The 26,400-nt window shown below is 32.8% G+C and overlaps 1 protein-coding gene across 2 annotated transcripts in view; it reads right to left on the minus strand.

The window, feature by feature from the left end:
* Positions 1-26,400, minus strand: part of LOC145258205 (mucin-like protein) — a 176,562-nt gene that overhangs the window by 843 nt on the left and 149,319 nt on the right. For both annotated transcript variants that reach the window (XM_080116138.1, XM_080116139.1), the window contains exons 23-28: positions 24,058-24,180; positions 20,695-20,715; positions 13,787-13,952; positions 9,977-10,143; positions 6,571-6,644; positions 1,072-1,118 (exon numbers count right to left, since the gene is read on the minus strand). In XM_080116138.1, coding sequence (XP_079972264.1) covers positions 1,086-1,118; positions 6,571-6,644; positions 9,977-10,143; positions 13,787-13,952; positions 20,695-20,715; positions 24,058-24,180 — 584 coding nt within the window. In that variant the 3' untranslated portion in view covers positions 1,072-1,085. The remainder of the gene's footprint in view (positions 1-1,071; positions 1,119-6,570; positions 6,645-9,976; positions 10,144-13,786; positions 13,953-20,694; positions 20,716-24,057; positions 24,181-26,400) is intronic.

Consider the following 26,400-nt stretch of genomic DNA (forward strand, 5'->3'; position numbering starts at 1 on the left):
GCCACTTACGTTCATTTGGCGATATGCATTGTAAGGGGCGAATGTGAGTAAAAAAAATAGTAGTGATTTAAAAGTTAAAAAAAAAATAACTTGGGTGCCATCAGTTGAAATCGAAACAAAAAACATTTAACCCTCCAGCTGTGTTTCTTATCGATGTAACTATCGAGAGATAGGTAAGGAAGATGTAATATTAAACGATTTGAATAAATGAATTGAATTTGAGCATGCGCACAAAGTAAAAATATGTCGGCAAGTTGAAATGAACATTTTGTATTTCTACTTGCAAATATATGTCTGTACACATCCACACACACAAAGATTATATTCGTTATAAAGCATCCCCGATGTACGATTATTATTTCCCGTTAATTCCAGTGAATTTATACTGTGTCAGAATTTACGAAGTGGGAAGCATATTCTTTTTGCCAACGGTCATTATTCAAATGGTAAAATTTAACCACACACACACACACACACACACACACACACACACACACACACACACACACACACACACACACACACACACACACATCAAATGGTAAAATTTAACCACACACACACACGCACGCACACACACATACATATATACACGCAACATGCTCAGAGAGATATAGACATGCATCTATAAGTAAACACTCAATTACGCAAACAGATATTAATAATCATATCCAGAAATATGATTCAGTCGAAGTATATTTGTCTGTAAATATACAGCGTAGGGTCCACATCACTTGACATATTGTTACCAAACTTGGTTATAATATTAGTAACATTCTACCTTATAAGTGATTTAATTTTGAAATATCTAGCTCAGAGAACAAGGTCATGAGATGACGGTAAAACTTTTCGCAATACTTCAGTTTTGTGCACAAGTCTCGCTACTTGGCCCATACTGTAGCCAAATATGATATTACATTGACGCTTTACGTTTTGCTCGGTAAATACGGCCAAGTTTGACATTTTATGGTATTTCAGTTGACGTGGTCAGGATTCGGTTCGATTTCAAATTCATATCTGACATCTTTATGTTTTTAATCAAAAAAAGGCAAACAATATTTTTTTACTTACTTTTATATATATATTCAGTGTTTTAGTTTTGGACGTTCTATTCGAAACTGCAATAAAAAACGATATCATTTAATATCACATAAAATATAACAAAAGGTGTTAATTATTATCGTAAACGTATAGTTTCTTTTTTAATATATATATATATATGTATATATGTATGTATATATATATATATTTATATATATATATATGTATAAAATTAAAAAGAGGAGGAAAACATAAGAAAGAGTGAAAGAGAAAAATAACGAAGTAGAGTTTTTACTTAATGCGTATATATATATATATATATATATATATATATATATATATATATATATATATATAAAGTTAAAAAATGGTTACATATACCAACAATTATTTTTTAGATTTGAAAAAAATATCCTTATCAAAGGTTTGCGCATGGAGGGGCCTCCTTGCGGTAAAAAAAGAAATCACTCCCTTACAAAGGTTCACAAACTATTTTTACTTCAATAAGCTGGTTAAAATTTGGTGGCTTCTCCTCCTCCCCTTCTATTTATGCTGACGGAGAGACGATATCCGGAAACATTTCACTTATTTCTCGATGGATTTATTTTGTAAATATCGAATGAATAAAACGATACCGTTTCCGAAACGATCGTACATATAGACATTATTTTGTTACGTTCCTCCTATGAAAACTTGACTGATAATTTCACCCACTTTCTATATATATATATAGCTCTAGCTAATTACCCCCATTGAGCTTATCATATCTGCAATATTCATACCAGAGCAATTTTAAATATATTTTCCTGAGACTTTGCTCATTTAGACCCTGCGCTTACACACACACACACACACACACACACACACACACACACACACACACACACACACTCTCTCTCTCTCTCTCTCTCTCTATATATATATATATATATATGTATATGAGACGTTTTAAAATAAACCCTTTATTTTTTTATTTCGCCGAAATGGATCGGAGTGAATTTAACATTACACTGTAAAGATGACTGAACTTATGAATTTATGACCTGAAAGTTTCGTTTCTCTCTCCGTTGCAGATATGGACGGTGCGTCGGAAGAAAACATGTGATTGAATTTTTCCAAGCAGAATAAATTGAACCGATCGGCATTGACTGACACATGTTAAACGTTTACGAAACCAACGCAGTTGATGTCAATACAATTACAAGATGGTTTGGTCGATTTAAAAATGGCGACTGAGATGTAACTGAAAAAGCGCGCTCCGAGCTTTTACGACCGAGGCATCAAAAGAGGCTGGCAAAAGTGGATTGAGAATGGTCGTTGGCAATATAGAAAAAATATTCTGGAGCACAACGTTAGTGTAACGTTAACAAATTCCTAATGAACCGCCCCCTTAAGTAAACACTTCATCAAATCTCCACACTAACGTACTGTACTTGCAATACCCCTTATCCCTGAGTGGCTTCCGGGCTTTGATAAGTGGTGATCACCGTGTAAAAAAACAAAAAACAAACAAACAAACGGTTGTTCGTATTATTGCTACTACTCCCGTATTCGTAGCTCTTCCACATTTTAATAATTGAGTTGAAAAATAGGACGCCTTAATTTTGAAACAAGTCTCGTATACATATATAAATGCATGATCATTCATCCAATTGTTGAACAAATGTGCGTAGGTATCAAGCGAAATCGGACGCATACTTTATAATTAAAAAGCCGGCTGTAAACAAGATGAAAATATATATATTTTTCAAAGTTAATTTGGTTAAAAATACGTAAAATCAATACAAAACCGTCATACTTTTTATTCAGCAGTACTGGTACATTAGTTCTAGGATTGAACATTTCAATGCAAGCCTACATATTTAATGGGCTACTTCTTTTAACGAGTTTTATTTGAATAATATATTTTCTAATATTATACATGATAAGCATGGTATGCACATCACTGTTTTTTTACGATTTGAGAACAAAACGATACGGCTCTTATCAAGGCCCGTAAGCCACTCGGGGATTACGGTTATTGCGTGTACAGTAATCAATGGGATAGTGTTGCAGTATTCATTAGTATTGGGAATTTGATGAAGTGTCATTACTTAAAGGGGCGGTTCATAAGGAATTTGTTTATGTTGGACTTGAAGACACCCATGTTGAAGTCAGGAGGGAAACAGGCAAACGGTAGAGAGTTCCACAGGCGTGCAGTTCTAAGAAAGAAGCTTTGTTCATGGAATCTACGTTTTGATTTAGGCACAGATGAAGAATGGGGAAAATTATTGACAGTGGTTTCAGCTAGACGGGTGTTTATCGTGAAAGATTGGCGAGGGGGGACCAGAGATTGGAGTTCAGACGAGCACCTGCCATGAAAATAAACGATAAAACAAAGATAGGCTTGCAACGTCTCTTCTGTGGGGAGAGGTTGCAGGAAAGAGTAAAGGGCACCCCCCACTAAACCACGAAGTCTATTTTGTACTCTGTCAAGGCAGGACAGGCTGTTTTTAGCAGCTCCTGCTCAGATGTCGCAGCAGTATTTCATCCTTGGACGTACTTGGCTTTTATATAGATAGAGAATTGCATCAGTAGTGAGATATCTTCTGAAGCAGTAGAAGGATCTCACCATTTTTCCAGCGACATTGGCAACAGACTTGATGTACGTATCTATAGATACGCGTTCTATTAGTTTTTACATTCATGAGCATGTTTCGGGCAGCTAGTTACTAGCAACTAGATCCCCCTTTAATCGATACAGCTTATACAAAGGAAACATTAATTACAAACTTTATATATATATATATATATATATATATATATATATACTGTTTTTAAAATATAATCTCGCTAGATTCAGCCAATCTGATGAGTCGTAGATGACGAAAAACGCGTCAGTGGATAATTATATTTTTAAAAATATATATATACCTCTCCCCATTTGGGTGTACCAAATTGGTTAAAGGGAAATTTATTCCCAACCTGCATTTAGGTAAAAATACCCTTTCGTAAATAATTGAATTCATTCAATTCGTATCGCAAAAAGAACCCCAGATAATATATATATATATATATATATATATATATATATATATATATATATATATATATATATATATATATATATATATATACGAACAATAAAATTGTCGCAAAAAAGACGAAATAATTCAATTTCCGTTTGATGAAAACCGGTTTTCTTTTATTGTTCGAAACCATTTACTAGTTGGCCAAGAGCGATAGGAGCTTTTTATCATTTCTGAAAATGACAATGTTCAACGAGCGAAATCCAAGATGCCCTGCTGTAAAACTCGTGTTCTTTACTGATCCAAGTTATGAAAACAGGACCATTGCCAGCACCTTCAAACTGTAAATTCGGTCAGTTTAACGCTTGAGAGCACAGCTAAATGAAGTTTCCGGCCACAGTTATGGTCTTTGGTGTGATTTTAAGTGAGGGCTTAATCATACCATCTCACATTTTCGAAGTCTGCTTGAAAGTCAACACCAAAGAATATTTGTATGTACTGAAGAGTGTGCTGATTCATTGGTGCAACCAGGTGGCCGCTGGCAGGCTGTGGGTGTGAACGTCGCCCGCCCACAAGTCCAAAGAGCCCCAGGCTTAGCTTCGGAAGGAGCGTTACGACTTTATACTTCATACTTTTCTCTCACTCCCTCCATTCTCCCCTACCTGAACGTGCTTGACTACGTCGTTTGGTCATACATCGAGAATATCACCAACATGACCTCCCACAACACCAAAGCTAACCTGATCGCCGCCATCTGCCGAGTATTCGTCGAGCTCCGCGGCGCCGGTGGAAAAAAAAACATGCTCCTAGTTCCGAACCCGTATCAGGCCGGTGATTGAGGCTAAAGGAGGCTACATTGAATAGATGCGAGCTTTACTACATAATCAAGTTACCTGAATTGATTTTTTCAATACAAGTTTTAAAATAAAGCTGTAATGTCGTTTTCTTTAGGGCGACACATTTATCGTTAACACCGTATATATATATATATATATATATATATATATATATTCATCCACATACAGTACTGTTTCGCAGCTCATCAGTGCGGCTAGACAGGCAACTACCTCAAGCCAGGATTGAAACCCGCCGTTTACACGGCAGTCAAGGCTTCTAACCATTACGCTATTGGCGGCTGCTTGAACGAGTAGTGAGTTTAACGATGTTTGATATCAACCCAATATATATATATATATATATATATATATATATATATATATATATCAACCCAATATATATATATATATATATATATATATCAACCCAATATATATATATATCAACCCAATATATACATATATATTAGATTTACAAGAAGTTCTTGCAGAATTAATTATTTTCATTTCAAAGGATATATTTTCAAATTAGTTTTCGTTATAATACTTTTACTTTACATATCATTTTAAAGAGTGTTTTCTATCTATCTAATCGTTTAAATTACAATCGTTTTAAAACAATTATGTCTTCTTTTCAGAACGTTGTATACAAGATGTAAAAATAGCAAATTCGCACAATTTTCTTATTTCCATTTAAGCTAGGCCGAAAGCTGCTGAAAGTGTTCGTCCCAGGAACCACTACTGAACGCACGGCACAATGGTTGTTTAAAATATTTCGTGGCGGCGACCAGAATCTTGAAGAGGGTGTGCGTAGTGGTCGGCCATAGGATGTTGACAAACGAAGCCAATCCACGCACACATGTTTGACAACTTGCTTCTTACGTAGACGATTTCCACTACATGCGACAGATTAAAAACCAAAAACGCGTTATAAATGTGTGTCTCACGAATTGAACGATAACTAAAAGAAACGCCGTTATAAAATGTCGTTTCCCTTCTTTTTCGCAACTAGAATGACCTGTGTCCCAACCGAGTTGTGACTTGCGATCAAAATGTTTCTTTACGACAAATAACGACGCTCAGCTCAGTGGTTAGACGCCGACGAAGCTCCACGACACATCCCTTAGCCAGAGCTGGTCCAAAAGAAGGCCATGCTAAGTATTTGAATTCATGGAAAATACGTATGGTAATATTTCGAGAAACACTAACTTTAATATGCATGTCTGTGAGTCAAACACATGCATGACGAAGGCAGTTTTACCTGAAATATTACAATGCCAATCTTTCACTTGTCCATGCTTTTATCTTATTTTTATTTACCTCTTACTTTGAGTTGTCAAACGCGTAAATTCACAATACATGTAAAATAAAAAAAATACTAATATATTGTATTGATAAACTTGCATAGATTATTCTACCGTTATATCTTTGTTTCAGTTTGTGTATATGCTTTGCACCTCTGTATTCCATTGCCTTCTATAAATTTGTACTTATTTATAAAAAATAAAACAATGCATATGTGCGTGTGTGGGCTTGTGTACGGAAAGCGCACTACACAGAAAAAATGCATCTACAACCACATGGGAAACAATCTCTCCGACGTGTCAAAGTCATCTAAGGCTCAATGTTCAACCCATTTCAAGCAAACAACATAAACCGCTTATCTTATTTTTATTTGCACTTACCTCTCTTGAGTTGTCAAAGTGGTGAATTATATTGCCCCAAGAAGATGTACTTTCTCCAACGTCTTCCCAGCCGTCTGCAGGAAAAGAGATAAATGCATAAACGACTTATATAGACAAATCTCATTTATAAAACTAACTATGTCTGCTTGTCTGTCCCCATTATTTCAAACTGTATCTTCTTCAAGACGAAAGCTCACAAAGCAACGCTAGGCGGATCAAATGGTTACATTTTTGTGGGACGTTTTTGTGGGTCTTTAGCCAGTTAAAATAATTGTTAAGGGGTCAATAAACGGGACAAAATTAAAAAAAAAACAAACTTGCCAAGCATGAGTCGACGAAAACTGCTTTTATACATATGCGAAAATTGTTAAAAATTTTGTATATTCATGTTAGCTTGTTTTTTCTTATTTGATAGCTGACTAAGGATACTCCAGTGGTATTGACAAAGGATTTACTGCTACAGCTTTGCTTCCAGTCTCGATTGTAAATGATGGCATCCAAGTTATAATTTACTCTCACTTTTGAAATCACGACTTTACATTGGGTACAATATAATACGAAATAATGAATAGATGCATAGAACATTGACTCTTTTATAATACTAGCAGTTCCGCCCGGCTTTGCTCGGGCCCTATGTACTGTTCATAACTTTACGTGCCTATGTATATATTAAAAAGAGTGAATATGTACGGTAATGCCTTTCTATATAATAGTCTTCCTTAACTACCATAGAGAAAAGTTGGTAGAGACGCAGACGTAATTTTTTTTAACTTTGACCCCAATTTTGAACGCTTAACATTTATTGTTTTGGACTCAAATAGAATTATAAAGTTAGATCCCTGTTCACGTAAACTATATCTAAATTTTCAAATGTTTAGACCCAAAATTGACGGAGGAGTTTGGTAGAGTTATCAAAAATCAAATCGTTGAACTTTTTTCTCTTAACAGCAAAATTTATGGCCGAAAACCGATTAAAAAGTTTTTCCCAAATCTCAATATCCCTTATGACAAATCTCGAGTCTGTAGACCGAAAATTGACAGAGTTATTTGGTAGGAAAATGTAGACAGACAGACAGACATTTTCACTTTTATAGATATACAGATATACAAAATTTAGATAAATTAAAGTATCTTATTTAAGTGCATTTTACAACCAGACAACGCCGGGAACCCGTCGCTTGTATATTATAAAACGATAGTACACTTTTTTCTAGGACCTTCACTACATGTCTGAGAACTACATAATTTAATAATAGAGCCCCTAAATTATGAAATTGAAGCATGCACATTTGAACATTGTATTATCCGATAATCCGAAAAAAAAATCGTAGCAACATAGTTATGTAGAGACTAGTAATTATTTTGTGTGCTTCATTACTTGGATTACCCTTTTATTCTGTTCGAAGAACAAATATTGCCGAGTTAGTAATTTTAACCGACAACAATATGGCCGACCCTGAACATGTCGCTTATGGAGAGTAAATAATGTTTTATCCAAAGATAAGCAAAACATCTCCTCCAGCATGATATACAGACTGTTCCAAAAGACTTGCGCACATTTTGACAGTGGATATCTCGAGAACCATTAAGGATGTAAAAATGCATCTGGTATATTCAGGAAGCTTGTCATCTCGAGTTTTACATGGAATGTTCAAAGATGTTCCATGCAAACAGCATTGGTCACACAACACACATTAAGCTTCTAGTCTAATTCTTGCCAAACGCGTCCTAGTGAATAGTTACATCAGCTTCTGTAATTCCGGCCATCCACGTCTCTTGGAATGGGAGGCACATAGAACAGTCCTTTTCACAAATCTCCAAAAAAAAAAAAATGCAGGTAGTGAGATCTGGAGATCTGGAGATCTGGGAGGCCAATGCATGATATCGTGATCATCTTGCCCAGATCTTCCAATCCATCTGCCTGGCAGTGTTGTGTTAAAAAACCGTCTTACCCTGGTGGCGCCCCATCTGTTGGAAAAAATTATTTTTCACTCAAGCAGATATTAGGAGTTGAAATGTGCCCAAGACGTTTGAAACTTTCTTTTATATTAATCAACCGGTATATACCAAAATGGAATATATATATATATATATATATATATATATATATATATATATATATATGTATAAATTCGTAATCCTGTCTGTCTGTTTGTTTGTTTGTTCACAAGTTCATTAATATACACAAAAATCCATTACTTTATCATATCATTCATTCCTATATAAACTATGATTATTGCAAAATATAAGATTAAAGAGGTGACGCCATTTGCATATTACATTAAAGAAAATCGACTTTATTAAATAGCGGTGTATTATTTGTTTATAGTGAGAGGATTATTTTAAGTGTTCTATTTAAGTTTATTATTTATATTGGATTTATATTGATAACATCAATAATTTTATTTATTTTTACCGACATCGATTTTTTTAATAAATCGGTTTGAATTATTTCTCTTAGACGCGAACATTTTTGTTTTTGTTTTTGTTTTCTTCAGCGGATATTAAAACTAAAAACGTTTAAGCATTATTTTTGGAATTAGCTTAAATAAAATAATTTATGTGATTTTGCAATTAACGTTGTGGTCCAGTGAATTTTTATTTTAAAATAAACGAACAATTCAATTCAACTACGATTCTTTATTTAAAACAAAAATTAAAAAAAAAAACTTTCATTTACGTTTTTTTACAAGTTTTTTTTTTCTTCACATTTTTTGACATCGTAACTATTTTTTTTCTTTTTAATAACGCAATAAGTCATAACTCATCATTTTTATAATATTAAAAAACGTGCATTTTGGTTAACACAAATTCTTCTTTGGTATTTTTGAAACTGAACTATATACAATTTGTTTTCGTTGCAACATACCATAAAATAACAAATCTTTCTAGACCGAGGTAGCATAAAAGAAATTGGCTTAAACTGGAATATATTCATAAAAAGGTGCTCAATATCCAGAGAATAGCTTCTCTTCGTATCCTTTCTGCCGAAATACTGGTGAGAGTTTGTCACGTACTTCTTTTTACAGGGAGGGGATTACATTTTCGTATTTTCATTTGTTCTTTTATTTTTGGAATTTTTGTTGGGGTAACGATGGAGTTGATATATAATAATGAAAAACTGCTCAATATTTTTAGTATAACAGGTGTGGCCAAATCGAACTTCATGTTGACCCTGGCAACGCTAGGTATCCACGCTAGTATACTAATAAAACGGTGTACACTAATCAACTCGTGTATAGCTATCAATGTTTTATACTAATAAAATGTAACGAGCGAAGCAGCGCCAGCATAAAGGAATTTTAAGACGTTTATACTGAGCACAAAAAAGTGTCAATATATCATTTATAGCAATCGCTTCGCATGGCGCTGTTATTCATTACAATGTACCGAATCTCAAACTCACTTTCTCTTTCTATTTCATGCCGGTGGTTTTCGCTGTAAGGGCTGAAGAAATCCCAGTCTTCAAGATATTTGTCCGCTCCCCTTGTACTTCTGGTAAACGGTTCATCTTTAACTAATTGCCCCCGCAGAGATGAAGACACGGACCCAAAGGCCTCGCGGATACGCAACCTTAAAAAGAAAACAAACAAGAAAAACATATTAAGTAATCGTAACAATAATAGAATGATAAAAATAGAATTACTAATCAATTGAAGTTTAAGAGGTTGATTGGCCCACCTATCTTTTGAGGATCCCCACCACGGGGTTAAAGTAAGGGACAAACTTATTGACGAGGAAATACAAAGGGATCACTCTCTGATCCGATGATTTTTGTAGTCGTGCCACGATAAATAAAACACAAAACGAGTACTTGATCACATCGTATATATTAATCAGAGCGTATATATAATGGCAATCAAATTGGTATATACTATTGAAATAGTATATACCTATCGAATGTTATATAGTAATCAAGTGAAATATACTAATCAAATCTCTACTTATATATAAAAGGTACTTTGTCTGTGTGTGAGTTCGTTTCCTATAGACTCCAAAACGACTAAGCCGGTTTTTAAAAAAATTCACACACATGTACCTTACGTACATGGAAGTGTTTTTAGATAGTTTTTGTATTGGGATACTTCTAATAAGTATCAAAAATCGATAATCGAAGAAATCCGATTAAAGTAGACACAGTCCAATTTTGGTCAAAGTTAACACTTTAATGCAGCTTACCAACACAATTGCATTCAAGAAGTTTTATCACCACACAAGCAGACTGGCTCGGTCTATAAAATCAACAGTAGGTTCTTTGATAAGACAGAGGAGCATCTTGTTTAAAATATAATTGGACCATTGTACTTGCGTTTTGCATTTTAAACTTAATTCAAGCCATTATATAAAATTAAAAATAATTTCATAAAATCAACAGTCGGTTCTTTACATCGCAACGTAGACCACAATAAATCGTGGACTAAGTCACTACGGGGAAGCATGTGAAGCTTCCTCCCAGTGCACAGCGGTGAGTTCCTGACTAGAGCAGGAAATCAATTGACTTGATTGACGAATGAGCGATTTCACCGATTTCGATGACAATAAAAGTATAAGAAATGTAGAACATTTGTTAATCCTCTTTAAATCCCGAGCAACGTCGGGTCGCCCTGCTAGTGGTATATAACAATAAAAAATTTTCTACAGTGAAAATAGGGTACTCTTCCATAATAATAATCTTCAGGAGAAATCATCCTTTACACACGATCTTTTTTTTAAGTAAACATTTGTTGTGTTTACAATTGTTGCACATCATTTTTGGGGAGACAGCAATTTCTTCTCCTGACAATATGAGATTGTCTGCATCGATGTTTTCATTTCTTTTTCTAACATGTATAGATTTATTTCCTTGTCTGTCATTTTTCTGTTTGGCGAGTTTGAAAATATATTTGTTTGTCAGCTTTTCTTTTCTTTTTTTTGTTGCTTTAGTCAGTTTTTTCCAATTCGAATGTCGCCTGCTTCCATTTAGACAGCGCTTTTTCATTGGGCTAATAAAACTCCCCAAAATTAAAAAAAAAAAAATAAATAAGTAACTAATCAGAAAATAAAAAGTTACCCCCGCCCCCTTAATATTACCTTAAAAATTACTAAAAACATAACAGAAAAAAAAATTAAATAAATAAAATATAAAAGTCGAGTTTCAACATTTGTACAACGCTCGCGGCTGACACATTTCCGGTTTCGCCCGATCAATGCTTGACGGGAATTCACGAGAATTCGGGTCAAATTATGCAAGAGTACCGAAAGTAGCTTTAGTCTTGGGAATCGCCATTTTGTAGATAAGCGTGACGAGTCAGATAAGCATTGATTGCTAAACGCTGCACACATTCCAAGTGTACGATATCTTTTTGTGGGTAGGTTTCTTTTTTGCTTGAATGGCATACGCGAAATATGTTTAGAAATTTAAATCCGGTAAATACTTTCGAGTTTTGAGTTTTCTTGTTCTGATAACAAAATAGACATGTATGTAATAATATACATATTTTAAACGTCTGTTTCATATACAAAGTACCTTAAATAAGTTTCCAGACCTTTTTTCGTATGGGAACTTTTATTGATAGTACACACATGAAACTCTAATCCCCTTCGAAGTAATCTCCTCCGGCTACAATGCACTTGTTTTATAGCTCCAGCACTTTCTGGAAGGTTTCGTGGAAGTCCTCCTGTTTGAGCGTGTTAATGACCTTCGTCACGGTCTCTTTCATTTCCTCAATTGTTTCATAACGACAGCCTTTAAAGTTTTTCTTGAGCTTAGAGAATAACCAAAAGTCACAGGGAGCAAGGTCTGGACTATAGGGAGGGTGAGAAACTGTCTCGATTCACATCTTGGTTAAATAGTCTGTGATATGGATAGAAAATCCTTGGCACAAACTTTGCGCTAATCTTCCGCATCTTCAGTTCCTCGCGAATAATTTTGTGTAGAGTTTCCACAATGACATCAAACTTATGGTCTCTATAGAGATACGCCGATCCTTATGTTTGAAATACATAATTTAGCCAATCATCTCTGGTATTCTGACTTCCTTACTCATCTCGCACCTCTCACCATCCCTTATAGACCCACTGCCTTCATTGAATATCTTATGCTTCTCATGCATTTTTGTGGTATTTTTCCAAGTTTACAAACAGAATTTTATAGCATATCTGTCTTCTAAAGTGCCATCACATCCAGATTACATTTTTAAAATTAACCAGGCTGAGATAAGCAGGCTTTAGTAGGGTGTATTCCAATTCCTGCAGTAGCTATTCATTTGACCCTGTAATAATAAATAATTGGCCAGTCATTTCATAAGAGGTATAGCAACAAGTGTCTACGACTATTTTAAATACCTACGCAAAAACTTATTAAAGGCACATCGTAGGTCTTGTCTTTCAGTTCTTACGATCGGAGAATCCATGTCTTCAAACGCGTGAACATTATGAGCCAAGTGTTGCCATGATTCACCGCCACACGACTGACTATTTCTCTCAACTGCACTCACATATTAACCTCATCAAATACGTCCATTGTTATCATTTAGATAATTGCACACATTTAGTCTCTCCATTGTACTTAGTGTAAGAGATGGGCAACCAGAAGATTTCAGTTTCGCTTATTGATGGGGAATATTACAAAAAATAAACTTGAAAAACTTCTTAAATTAGTACAGAAAAGTAGTTTTCCTGCGAATCGTAAACTATTTTGGCAATTTCTTAAAATGCATAAGCCTGAAGAATCCTAGAGTGGATGAAACGCGGAATATTCAGTGTAGCTTAATCGCCATACATATTTTATAACGTACCAACTGTCTCTACGTATTGAGCACAGTTGAAGAAAATACTTAAAGTTTACGCACAAATTTATACTTTCGTATATTAATTTTATGTGAGTAAATGAAGTATATATATATATATATATATATATATATATATATATATATATATATATATATATAGAGAGAGAGAGAGAGAGAGGGAGGAAATGGTAATTAATAAAAATTGGAGAAAGCGCTCAATACCGTTATAGCGAACATTTCTGTAAAAGTCTGAGGATGCTACAGACGGCCAAAAAATGGCCAAGTAGCTGAAACAATAATGTAACTTAACAGAAAGATACGGTAATAAAAAATAAAACGTATATATATATGTATATATATATATATATATATATATATATATATATATATATATATATATATATATATATATATATATATATATATATATTAATTTGTATACTTACCGATCCCGTTCCAAAGCACTGAGGTAATGTCGTCGTCGTCTTCGTCTACAACAAGCACAACAGATGCAGCACTCACAGCAACCAAAGCAATAGATCCACAATGTTACGAGTAGGCCAATAATAATTGCCCCACCAATAGAACTACATATGATGATATAAAGACGTTCTGGAAAAAAAAACAAAAAACAAACATATATATAATAATACGCATAGGGAATTCCTTTGTGTACTTTAACACCTTTTTAAAAATGAGATCAGCAAAGATGGTAATTAATGAAATGATATTGATACTGTAAGTAATTCCGATTTATCAATTTTAAAATGAATTGTTTCAAAATAAAATTACGCCCTTATATTGACCAAAACAATAAATATATTTTATAGCGGACGCTTTAAAGCTACCAAAATGCAAAACAAGTAATTTATGCCCGTGTTTGGTAGGTATTTCACATTTCTTGTGAGAATGATTCCTAATATATTTCGAAGTAAGGCTTCTTATGAAATTGAAGGTGTTTCGAAACTCCTGGAAATTATGCTCTAATATATATTTCGAAGTAAGATCACTTTATCAAATCTGAAAACCAAGCTCCATAATATATTTTAGAACAAAAACTCTTTATCAAATTGTAGGTGTTTGAAAACCCCTGAAAACCATCTTGCATCATACAATTTGAATTAAAACCTTTTTATCAAATTCTAGGTGTTTCAAATCTCCTAAAAACTATGCTACATAATGTATTTTGATGTAAGGTTACTCTTTCAAATAGTACGTGTTTCGAATTTCCTTAAACCCATGCTTCATAAAATATTTCGAAATAAGACGTCTTTACAAAATAGTACGTATTTCATATCTCTTTGAACGTGGAATCTTAAGCGTTACGGATATTTTAATCAACTACCAAATCATCAAAAGGTCCTTCCTTGACGTAACATTATGAAACATGGCCACCCACCTTATATCACTGTGTAGAAATTGTAATTAAATGAAGCAAAATTTACTAAAAAATATATTTCTCTTTCTAAATACAGAGCGATTTGTACGTGTTGCAGTATGGTAGACTTCAATGCTCCTATTTGGAGATGTACGTATATAAACATTTTACTTAATGTTTTAGTATGTAGTCAAAATAAAAATGCTGCTTAAGTTTTTATTTGTATGAAGATGAAAGAAAACATGCTGCTTAAGGTTAATTGTATGTAGATGAATCAAAATCATAATGCTTAAGGATTTTAGTATGTAGTTTAAATAACAGAATGTTGCTTAAGGTTTTTACTGTGTAATTCAAGTAATGTAATTTAATTGAAAAATGTTGCTTAAAATTTTTACTATGTAATTCTAGTAATGTAATTTAATTTACAAATGTTGCTTACTGTTTTTACTATGTAAATCAACTAATGTAATTTAATTTAAAAAAATGTTGCTTAAGGTTTTTATTATGTAATTCAAGTAGTGTAGTTTAATTTAAAAATGTTGCTTAACGTTTTTACTATTTAATTCAAGTAATGTAGTTCAATTAAAATGTTGTTTAAGGGTTTTAGTATTTAGTCTAAATAACAGAATGTTGCTTAAAGTTTTTTATTATGGAGTTTAAATAACAGAATATTGCTGAGGGTGTTTAATATGTAATTTAAATAACAGAATCTTGCTTAAGGTTTTTACTTTGTAATTCAAGTAGTGTAGTTTAATTTAAAAATGTTGCTTAAGGATTTTAGTATTTAGTATAAAGAACAGAATGTTGCTTAAAGTTTTTTATTATCTAGTTTAAATAACAGAATGTTGCTTAAGATTTTTAGTATGTAGTTTAAATAACAGAATGTTGTTTAAGTTTTTTAGTATGTAGTTTAAATAAAAGAACGTTGCTTTAGGTTTTTAGTATATAGTTTAAATAACAGAATGTTGCTTAAGGTTTTTAGTGTGTAGTTTAAATAACAGAATGTTGCTTAAGGTTTTTAGTATGTAGTTTAAATAACAGAATGTTGCTGAAGGTTTTTAGTATGTAGTTTAAATAACAGAATGTTTCTTAACGTTTTTACTATGTAATTCAAGTAATGTAGTTTAATTTAAAAACGTTGCTTAAGGATTTTAATATTTAGTTTAAATAACAGAATGTTGATTAAGGTTTTAGTATGTAATTCAAGTAATATAGTTTAATATAGAATGTTGCTTAAAGTTTTTAGTATATAGTTTAAATAACAGAATGTTTCTTAAGTTTTTAGTATGTAGTTTAAATAACAGAATGCTGCTTAAGGTTTTTAGTATGTCATTCAATTAATATAGTTTAATATAAAAATGTTCCTTAAGGTTCTTAGTATGTAGTTTAAATAATAGAATGTTGTTTAGTATGTATTTTAAATAACAGAATGTTTCTTAAGGTTTTTAGTATGTAGTTTAAATAATAGAATGTTGCTTAAGGTTTTTAGTATGTCATTCAATTAATATAGTTTAATATAAAAATGTTCCTTAAGGTTCTTAGTATGTAGTTTAAATAATAGAATGTTTCTTAAGTGTTTAGTATGTAGTTTAAATAACAGAATGTTGCTTAAGGTTTTTAGTATGTAGTTTAAATAACAGAATGTTGGTTAAGGTTTTTAGTATGTAATTCAAGTAATATAGCTTAATATAAAAATGTTCCTTAAGGTTTTTAGTATGTAGTTTAAATAGCAGACTGTTGCTTTAGATTTTTTAGTATATAATTTAAATAACAGAATGTTGCTTAAGGTTTTTACTATGTAATTCAAGTAATATTGTTTAATATAAGAATGTTGCTTTAGGATTTTTAGTATGTAGTTTAAATAACAGAATGTTGCTTAAGGTTTTTAGTATGCCGTTTTAATAACAGAATGTTGCTTAAGGTTTTTACTATGCAATTCAAGTAATATAGTTTACTATAAAATGTTGCTTCAGGTTTTTAGTATGTAGTTTTAATAACATAATGTTGCTTAAGGTTTTTAGTATGTATTTTAAATAACAGAATGTTGCTTAAGGTTCTTAGTATGTAGTTTAAATAACAGAATGTTGCTTAAGGTTTTTAGTATGTAATTCAAGTAATTTAGTTTAATATAAAAATGTTGCTTCAGATTTTTGGTATGTAGTTATAATAACAGAATATTGATTAAGGTTTTTACTCAGTAATTCAAGTAAAACATGATGCTGAATGTTTTTAGCGTGTAGTTCAATTAAAATGTTGCTTAAGTTTTTAGTATGTCGTTTTAATAACAGAATGTTGCTTAAGGTTTTTACTCAGTAATTCAAGTAAAACATGATGAATGTTTTTAGCGTGTACTTCAATTAAAATGTTGCTTAAGTTTTTAGTATGTAGGTATAGTAATATCTGCTTCAACTTTTAAGTATTTAGTATAAGTAAAATTGTTGCTTAAGGTGTTTTGTATGTAGTTTTAGTTAAAACTGATGCGTTAGGGTTTTTATATCTAGATTAAATAAAAAATGTTGCGTAATGGTAAACTGTATGTAATTATTATACGGCATAATCACGTTTGATACACCGGTTCTGTTATTATGTATTTCTGTTATTTTTCCTTTGCAAACACACCGTCTGGGTTTTTTCTTATATTATCATAAGTTGCATGGAGGCATCAAAAAACATAATAAATCTATCCCAATGATTTTAAACCAGGGTTTACTCGGAACCTTAGAATTCCGCCAGTACAGTCCAGGGGTTCCGCAATTTCAAAATTAGAACGAGGAACAAATAAACAGAATGTTTAATTAAATTTTGAAAATCTGTTTTACGCACATAAAAAAAACATTGTTTAAGCATACTAATATTTACATAATAAACTCGCTAAATCTGAAAGATTCATTTGAAGCTCTACGTTCTTGTGTAATTTTCAAACTTTGATTTGTGTGAATCTGAATTTTCAGCTCTGACAACCATTAAGCACAAGAAACGAGCACAATTGCTGTCTGTGGAAGATGATAGTGTGTGTCTGCCAAAAAAAACAAAAAAAACAAAACACGGCCTAATCCTAAAGATGTGTGCAAGAAACATCAAGCTCAAGTTTTCCATTGAGCTTTTGATAAGAATAAATATAATCTATTCAAATATGTACATTTTTTGGATTTTAAGTTCAACAAACATGTACAAAATTGAACATAAGTATTTTCAAATAACTAAATTATTAAATAAGACAGTGGAATGTTTTCAAAGAGATCTGCACTCATCTATCCAAATTCAATTCACTCAGTTACTGTCCACTGTCATAATTGTGGCAAAGTATGTGAGCGATTTTTTATTCATCTTACAAATATCAAAGGGAGTCTTTGTATATTTTAATCATTCTAATTATATATAAGTGGGCTTATATGACTTTATATTAGCATGATGCGGATTTACTTAGTATTCTTAAAATTCAAACCCTTTAGAGTTGCTATAATATTGTTAATCGCACTAGGAATACTTGTAGACATTTTTTGTGCATTTATCGTAGACATATTTTGTACATTTGTCGTAGACATTTTTTGTACATTTGTCGTAGACATTTTTTGTACATTTGTCGTAGACATTTTTTGTACATTTGTCGTAGAAATTTTTTGTACATTTGTCGTGGACATTTTTTGTACATTTGTCGTAGACATTTTTTGTACATTTACTTGTATTGATCGGACTATTGTTCTCATCTTGAGTGTTATTTGTGCATACGCGTGTTATATGTTTCAGTCGCATTGTACGTAAACCGTCCTCAGGCATGTCGGCTGTTGTTTGGAAAAGAAAAGAAACGTTACTGGCTCCGTAGATATTTTCGCATTTCTGTGAGTCAGTCTCCACTTTTTGCTCATTGTTTCGAATCTATGAGAAAAAAGATAGTTGACAAGAAGGGCAAACTAATAAATACCGAAAGGGAAATTATATCCCTTCCATGGCCGAAATTTTAAGAATTTACAATTTTTTTTTTATACAATTAGAGACTCCTACTTGTTACTAAATTCCAAGCTTGGTTTGCTTAGTAATTGTTCTTTTCTTTTTTCCAAACAATCGACATGCCTGATAACGGTCGAAAGACAAACCGACTGAAACGGTACACAAATAACCCCCAAGACTAGAACAATAGTCGGATCCATACAACTAATATAAACAATCAGCCCTTATCGAAATTTGAAAATATCTACGGAGCTAGAAACGTTTCTATTTTCTTTTCTAAACAACAATCGACATACTCACAAAAATACGAAAATATCTGCGGAGCCAGCAAATTTTCTCCTTTCTTTTCTAAACAACTGACATACTCACAGAAATACGAACATATCTACAGAGCCAGTAACGTTTCTCTTTTCTTTTCCAAACATCAAACGACATACTTCACAGAAATACAAAAATATCTATGGAGCCAGTAATTTTTCTATTTTCTTTTCTAAACAACGTCGACATACTCACAAAAATACGAAAATAGCTGCGGAGCCAGTAACTTTTCTATTTCCTTTTTCCAGCAACAACTGACGTTCTCACAGAAATACGAAAATATCTACAGAGCCAGTAATTTTTCTCCTTTCTTTTCCAAACAACAATCGACATAATCACAAAAATACGAAAATATCTACGGAGCCAGTAATTTTCCTCCTTTCTTTTCCAAACAACATCTGACATATTCAAAAAAAATACGAAAATATCTACGGAGCCAGTAACGTTTCTCCTTTCTTTTCCAAACAACAACCAATCGACATGCCTGATGACGGTTGAAGGCGAATCCGATCTAAACGTTGCACAAATAACACTCACTATGAGAACAATAGTACGATCAATCCCTCTGCCTGTTCTACAAGTACTTTAACGGTGAATGCCCTAGACATAAATACGCCCCGACAAGCAGCTAAATCCCACCCTTTCACAGTATAAATCCCTAGATATAAGAGAGTCTTCTACGCCAGTAGTTTCTTCCCCAGAACAGCTAGACTTTGGAATTCCCTTCCAGGTCCCTGCTTCCCCAACTGTACTGACATTCAGAAGTTCAAGTGTAAAGTAAACCGACATCTTGCTGTCCAAGTCCCTGCACAGTACCCCTGATGCCTACGTCCCTGGTATAGCCCCCTACAACAAAGTGGCAATGTGCCTTGTTTGGGGTGAAAATGTAATAAAAAAAATAAGATTAATATAAAATATTAGTTCTTATATAAAAAATTCAGAACTTTAATGTTTCTGTATTGTTAACAATGGTGTTGATGGAACCTTTTGTGCATGGCGGGTGACAACGGTATTGAAATCTATAACGATCGATTAATCCAATAGACACCAGCAAGTTGTGTTCGATACTATATTTTTACATTTCTTAGAAATTCCTGCATTTTAATAACCACTAAAACACAGAGTGTTGGAACTTACGAATTTGGTACCTTCAAGCATTTAATTAGCAACATAATGGAATAACAATCTTATTATTTGTTTATCTCACACGTATCTGCGTATGGTATTTATATTAAACTAGTAGGCCGCCAAGTATTGCTCGGTCGTACAATACACATAAATATTATTATTTTTAATTCATGCAGAAACTAAAATATGTGCATGCGAGCATAATGTTTTTTTTTCTAAACAATTCACTTCTTGTAATGAAAAAATACTCGAGCTGAGATCGAAACTAAAAACCTATAGATAATGAGTCAAGTAGGATAACGATTAGGCCAGCTTGACACGTCTTAAAAAAGGTTTTCAAACTTACTCTTAACATAAGAAATCTGTCAAGTAAATAATTCACGCATGCGCATTCGTGAAACAGTTTACAGCTACATAAAATCCACATATCTTAACTATATATACCCTATATACCAAATTTCAAGTCTGTAAATTAAAAATTCGTTGAGTATATAGGTTGAGAAGTATCCTCACACACATTATCACTTTTATCAATATATAGATCATTATATATATATATATATATATATAAAAAAAACTTACCTTCGTATGTTAATCCCTCATCTGAAATTAAAAAAAAAAAAAAACAATGAAAAGAAAATCATTAGAAGGTCACTTTAATTGCTTTCTTTTTGACATGCTTCAAAATTTTTAAAACTTATTTCTATCATTTCTTCTGTCTTCGGTTTTCTTCCTTTCTTCTGAGCGGTTATATTATAGCAATTTCTTTATATAATCTACAGGAGTAAACTACTCCCGATTTGATGGAGTAATGGTACATAGATTCGGGTACACCGTTGTCAGTTTCAGAACTGAATTCATTAAAACAAAAAGTCGTTATAAAATAGTCTCAACGTTATGGATTTTACCGATTGGAGTTTACCGTTTAATGAACGACAATTACGGTGGGGAGATGCCGGAATTCACCAGTTCTTTTTATTTGAGCAGACCGCACAAATAAAGCATAGTAGGTGAGGCTTCACAAATCTAGTATGTAAGCATATAGGTAGTGTAATAACAAGAGTAGATAATCTATATATTATATTTCTCTTCCTCTGCCTGTTTGTTTGCCTGTCCGTTCCACCTTTTATTTTCTCAAAAAAATAAATCTTCCTCGTAGAAAAAGCATATTCCACATTCAACTCAAACCCAGCAGTGTTCATAACACAATCACAAGAACGCAAAACTGCGAGAAAAGGTTGCTGGTTGGCGTTAGAACTATTAGGTAAGATTTTTTTTTTTTACATGGGGGTCACCACTAATCAAGGCCCGGAGGCCACTCGATGATAATATCGTAGTAATCGTTAGTAATGGAGATTTGATAAATTAGATTACTTAAGGGGCCGCTTTATTAGGAATTTGTTTATGTTGGGCTTGAAGACATCCGAGTTGTAGTCAGGTAGGAAACAGGCAAACGGAAGATATTTCCGCAGGCGTGCAGTTCTAAAAAAGAAACTTTGTTCATGGAATCTACGTTTACGTTTAGGCACAGATAAAGAGTGAGAAAAATTATTGCCAGTGGTTTCAGCTAGACGGGTGTTTTTCGTGAAAAATTGGCGAGGGGGACCAGAGATTGGAACTCAGTCGAGCATTTGCCATGGAAATAACGATGAAACAAAGACAGGCTCGCAACGTCTCTTCTGTGAGAGAGAGGCTGCAGGGAAGAGAAAAGGGCATCCCCCATCTAAGCCACAATATCTATTTTGTATTCTGTCAAGGCAGGATAAGCTGTTTTTAGCAGCTCCTGTCTAGATGTGGCATCAGTACTCCATCCTTGGTTTTTATATAGATAGAGAATTGCATCAGCAGTGAGATATCTTCTGGAGCCGTAGAAGGATCCCACCATTTTTCCAGCGACATTGGCAACAGACTTGATGCAATGTTCCATTTCAGGTCATTTTCATTTTTCGTGAAAGATTGGCGAGCGGGGACCAGAGATTGGAGATCAGACAAGCACTTGCCATAGAAAACTTTATTTTTGCAACTTGTCCACGAAGGTGCAATTACTGTCTGGGGCACTATTTTCTATTTCTGCTGTGCTTAAAAGAATGGCTACCTGTCGATATATAAAAATAACAATATAGCTTTATTGTTGCTGGCGGTGATCGATGGTTAGTCATTAGAATATAGATTCACACATAGGAATTCAAAGGGTTGATTATTCTCAAACCAAAATGACCAACCAACTCTGATATCAATTTTGGATTGTTGATAAATAACAATTTTTGACCACCCCAAATGCCTGATTGGGGTGGCATTGTCATTATAGTGTATTTTATTGAGCTGTTTAAAAAAAAGTGAATTATTCTTGGTGCGACTTGATTAATCTTGTATGTACTTCTTATTGAAAATGACTTCTCAAACATCCAACATTTAACCTTTTGTTTGGCAATCAGTCATATTTGTTGTTATTTCCTTTGTAAGGGACTGACGCCAGGTTAATCTTTTTTTATTCAAATGACCTGTTGGTGTACTATCTTACAATTTTATATTGATTGGTGCATTCCGTTGCGAGATGCAGTAATTCTTGTCAAAATTCCCTGTACACGCAGCCTGGATATTTAAACAAGATATCAGGTTCATAGTTTTTTTTTTCATTCAAGTGGCCTTTTGATACATCCAATAATTATTTTATGCTAGTTCTTGCATTCCGTTGCAAGGTGCTCCTATTATCACTCAAACATGGTAGTGTTTAAATATATGTTTAAGTGGTAGTTTTAGTCATTTAGAACTGCATTAAAGCTTCACTGCTCACTCATTTTTCGACCAAATTTCAAACAATTATTACAGTTTATAGACCACCATTCTCAGCTATATTGTAAAAAAAAAACACAACAACAATTTTTGTTCAGTAAAACAAAAGTTATGATAAATATACTGGTGTTCAAAATCGTAAAAAAACATAAGGAGCTGAGCGGCGTTTTGTATGGCTGGTTTCTATAGCAACCACGTCGCTTTAGCGACTACCGTTGCTACCAATTCACCACTCGCGAAAAGAGAAGGAACAATTGAAACAAAGAGAATGAAAGAATGAAAGGGAGATAATTGGGGGGATTTATTGAAAGAAGCTGAGCGCTGTACATTGTTATTATATATGTGTATGTTATGTTTATGGGGCAAAAAATAAGACTGAAATTAAACAAAGAACAAGTGAATTTACTAGAAGCCTTAAAAAATCATGGATTACAATAGAAAAACGCGAGCATGAAAAGTAATACGGTTAAGCTTAAACGTAGAAAAACAAAGGACTAATTGTTAAAATTGGAAAAGAAAAGGACAAGATATTCTAGTAAAAAATATAATAAATTTATAACTTAAAATATTGCATCATTAAAATTTTTTAAAATTGGAAAAGAAAAGGACAAGATATTCTAGTAAAAAATATAATAAATTTATAACTTAAAATATTGCATCATTAAAAATTTTTTAAAATTGGAAAAGAAAAGGACAAGATATTCTAGTAAAAAATATAATAAATTTATAACTTAAAATATTGCAGCATTAACAATTTTTTAAAAATTCAATTGATAACATTATATAATCAATTCTTATTGCTGCAATATTTTAAGTTATAAATTTATTATATTTTTTATTAGAATGTCTTGTTCTTTTCTTTTCCAATTTTAACAACTAGTCTTTTACTTTTCCGTGTTTAAGTTTGACCATATTACTTTTCGTGCTCGCATTTTGCTATTGTAATTGTTATATGATTTTTAAATATAGGCGGCATGGATATTTAACAATTAGCCCAATTATGACAATGCATCATGTCAATGCGAATGGTGACTTAATAGAGATTTAGAATGAGTGGCAGGTTCAGGCTAAATATGCTGTGTACTAAGTATATTTTGTACGGAAGCACATACGTGGGTCTTTTTTCGAAAGTTTTTCACGATCAAAACCTACCTTCTTTACATGTTTTTCTGTCATCTTGCAGCTTGGCATTTCCATTGCAGGTGCACGAGTACGAACCTATCTGGTTGACACAATTGTGGCTGCACGTATGTGTTCCATTACATTCGTCGATATCTGCAAGAATAAGACACAGAGAAATGCTCGGTTGGATTTGATTGTTTGACAACATATATGTGCTTAACCATCAAACGCAAATGATTCAATCTCAATGACATGTTGCAATATTTTCAATTAATTATATCGAACACACCACAAAATAAATCCTGGGCCGACCGAAAGAAAGAACGCCATTTCAGCAAAATTCACGTTAATTTATCAGTGCAGTCTACTTATCGGAAGCCGTTCTTAACATGGGGTGATTACGGGCGTGTATATCACGCTGGAGCAGGTCATAAAAATACCGCATTTTTTCAAATGTTTTCAAGCAGAGTGGACAGAAATAGAGAATAGGGTGGGGGTTCGAAACATTTTTTAAATAGTAGAAACACTAACAAACGTGTGCCGGATTAAACAAAAAATGATTTGAAAATGTCTCACTCCTAAATATTACTCAATTATTATTGCCTGGAATATCATTTCACAGCTTCAAAAGTTGCGGTCACCCCACTGTTCTAGTCATTGCTGCTCTTTGACGTGACAGTGTAACTTGTTATGCAATCGTATTACTATATACATTGTGTAGCCGGCGGATATATATATATATATATATATATATATATATATATATATATATATATATATATATATATATATATGTGTGTGTGTGTGTGTGTGGGTGTGTTTAATTTTTTTTATTACCGTTTTATCTGTTTGGTTAGATATGTTTCGGATGTTGGACCATGTTTACGATCCAGCAGACTCGTCAGACGTTACATTTCTGTAAGGTCTGACGAGGCTGCTGGATTGTAAACATGGTCCAACATCCGAAACATATGTAACCAAACAGATAAAACGGTAATAAAAACACATATTTGCTCTGCAATAGTATTGAGCACTCTTTTCAGGTTTTTACTAATTACCAGTTTTACCACACACACACACACACACACACACACACACACACACACATATATATATATATATATATATATAGTGAATAATTGACAAAAGACTATATTCCAAAGTTCATGATGTTGGCCATCTTATAATTTATTCATTTAATTTAGTTGACATTTACAATTCTTGACAGTATCTGTTTCGTAGCGCAAAATCAATCACTTAATTATTATATCAACCAGTGAATCCATTATGCCCTTAACTGATCAGAAGAAATCGCAACAATCAATCCGTCAAATGGAAATAAAGTTCGTTTTGACATGATTAAAATCCGAAAATTGAAAGAGAAGCTGAAAATAACTTATAATATGTTTCCATTACGCCATTTCAATTTTAGTGATTGATATAATAATTAAGTGATTGATTTGCGCTACAAAACAGATACTGTCAAGAATTGTAAATGTCAACTGAATTAAAGGAATAAATTATAAAATGGTCAACATCATGAACTTTGGAATATCGTCTTTTGTCAATTATTCACTATATTGCTCTGTAATTACATTGGGCTTCTTAAATAAGGATTGGAATACATTATAACAAAATATATTTCCCCAGAAGTGTATATATCTATAATATAAAGCTGAATGTCTGTGTGAGTATCTTGTCACGAATAGACTCCTATATGATTGACTATTATAGAAAATGGATCACATATAATAATAGAAGATTATCGAGACACAGGAATGAGTATGTTTGATCTAGCATAATGATGATTCATTAAAATTGTGGGGTTTGTGTACGCGCCTTGTTCACAAAGTATGGAAATAAAATGTTTAAAAATAAAAAAAAACATTTACAAGTGTTTTTTATATAGATGTACATAATAATATTTTGATAATTGTGTTTTAACGTAAATAGGGATGGTATAATAAACGTGTGAGGTCTGCGTTCGCGCCTGGCCTCCATAGAATAGAAATAGGCACACACTTTAATAAAGACTTTTCATATCTATCTGCGTAAGTATACTTTGATAATTATGTTTCAGTTTGAAGAAATATGGTATAATAAAATTATGGGGTGTTCGTTCACGCCTGACCTCCATAGAATGGAAATATGTCACAAAGTTTAACAAGTTTTTTTTAAATATAGATCCACAGAATATTGTGATAAGTGTTTCAGTGTGAACAGGTATGGTATAAATAATTGTGGGGTTTATCTATTTTATTTTTACTTTCATCATATTTTGCTTTGGTTTTGATACCCCCAAATTCGAAGCTATCTCTTTACAACCCTTCCTTTTCATAACCTATCATACTTTCATAAATCAGAGTCCATTTC

This window comes from Euprymna scolopes, chromosome 33 (genome assembly GCF_053919585.1).
Source record: "Euprymna scolopes isolate OS-2025 chromosome 33, ASM5391958v1, whole genome shotgun sequence".
In the NCBI taxonomy this organism is placed as follows: Eukaryota; Metazoa; Mollusca; class Cephalopoda; order Sepiida; family Sepiolidae; genus Euprymna; species Euprymna scolopes.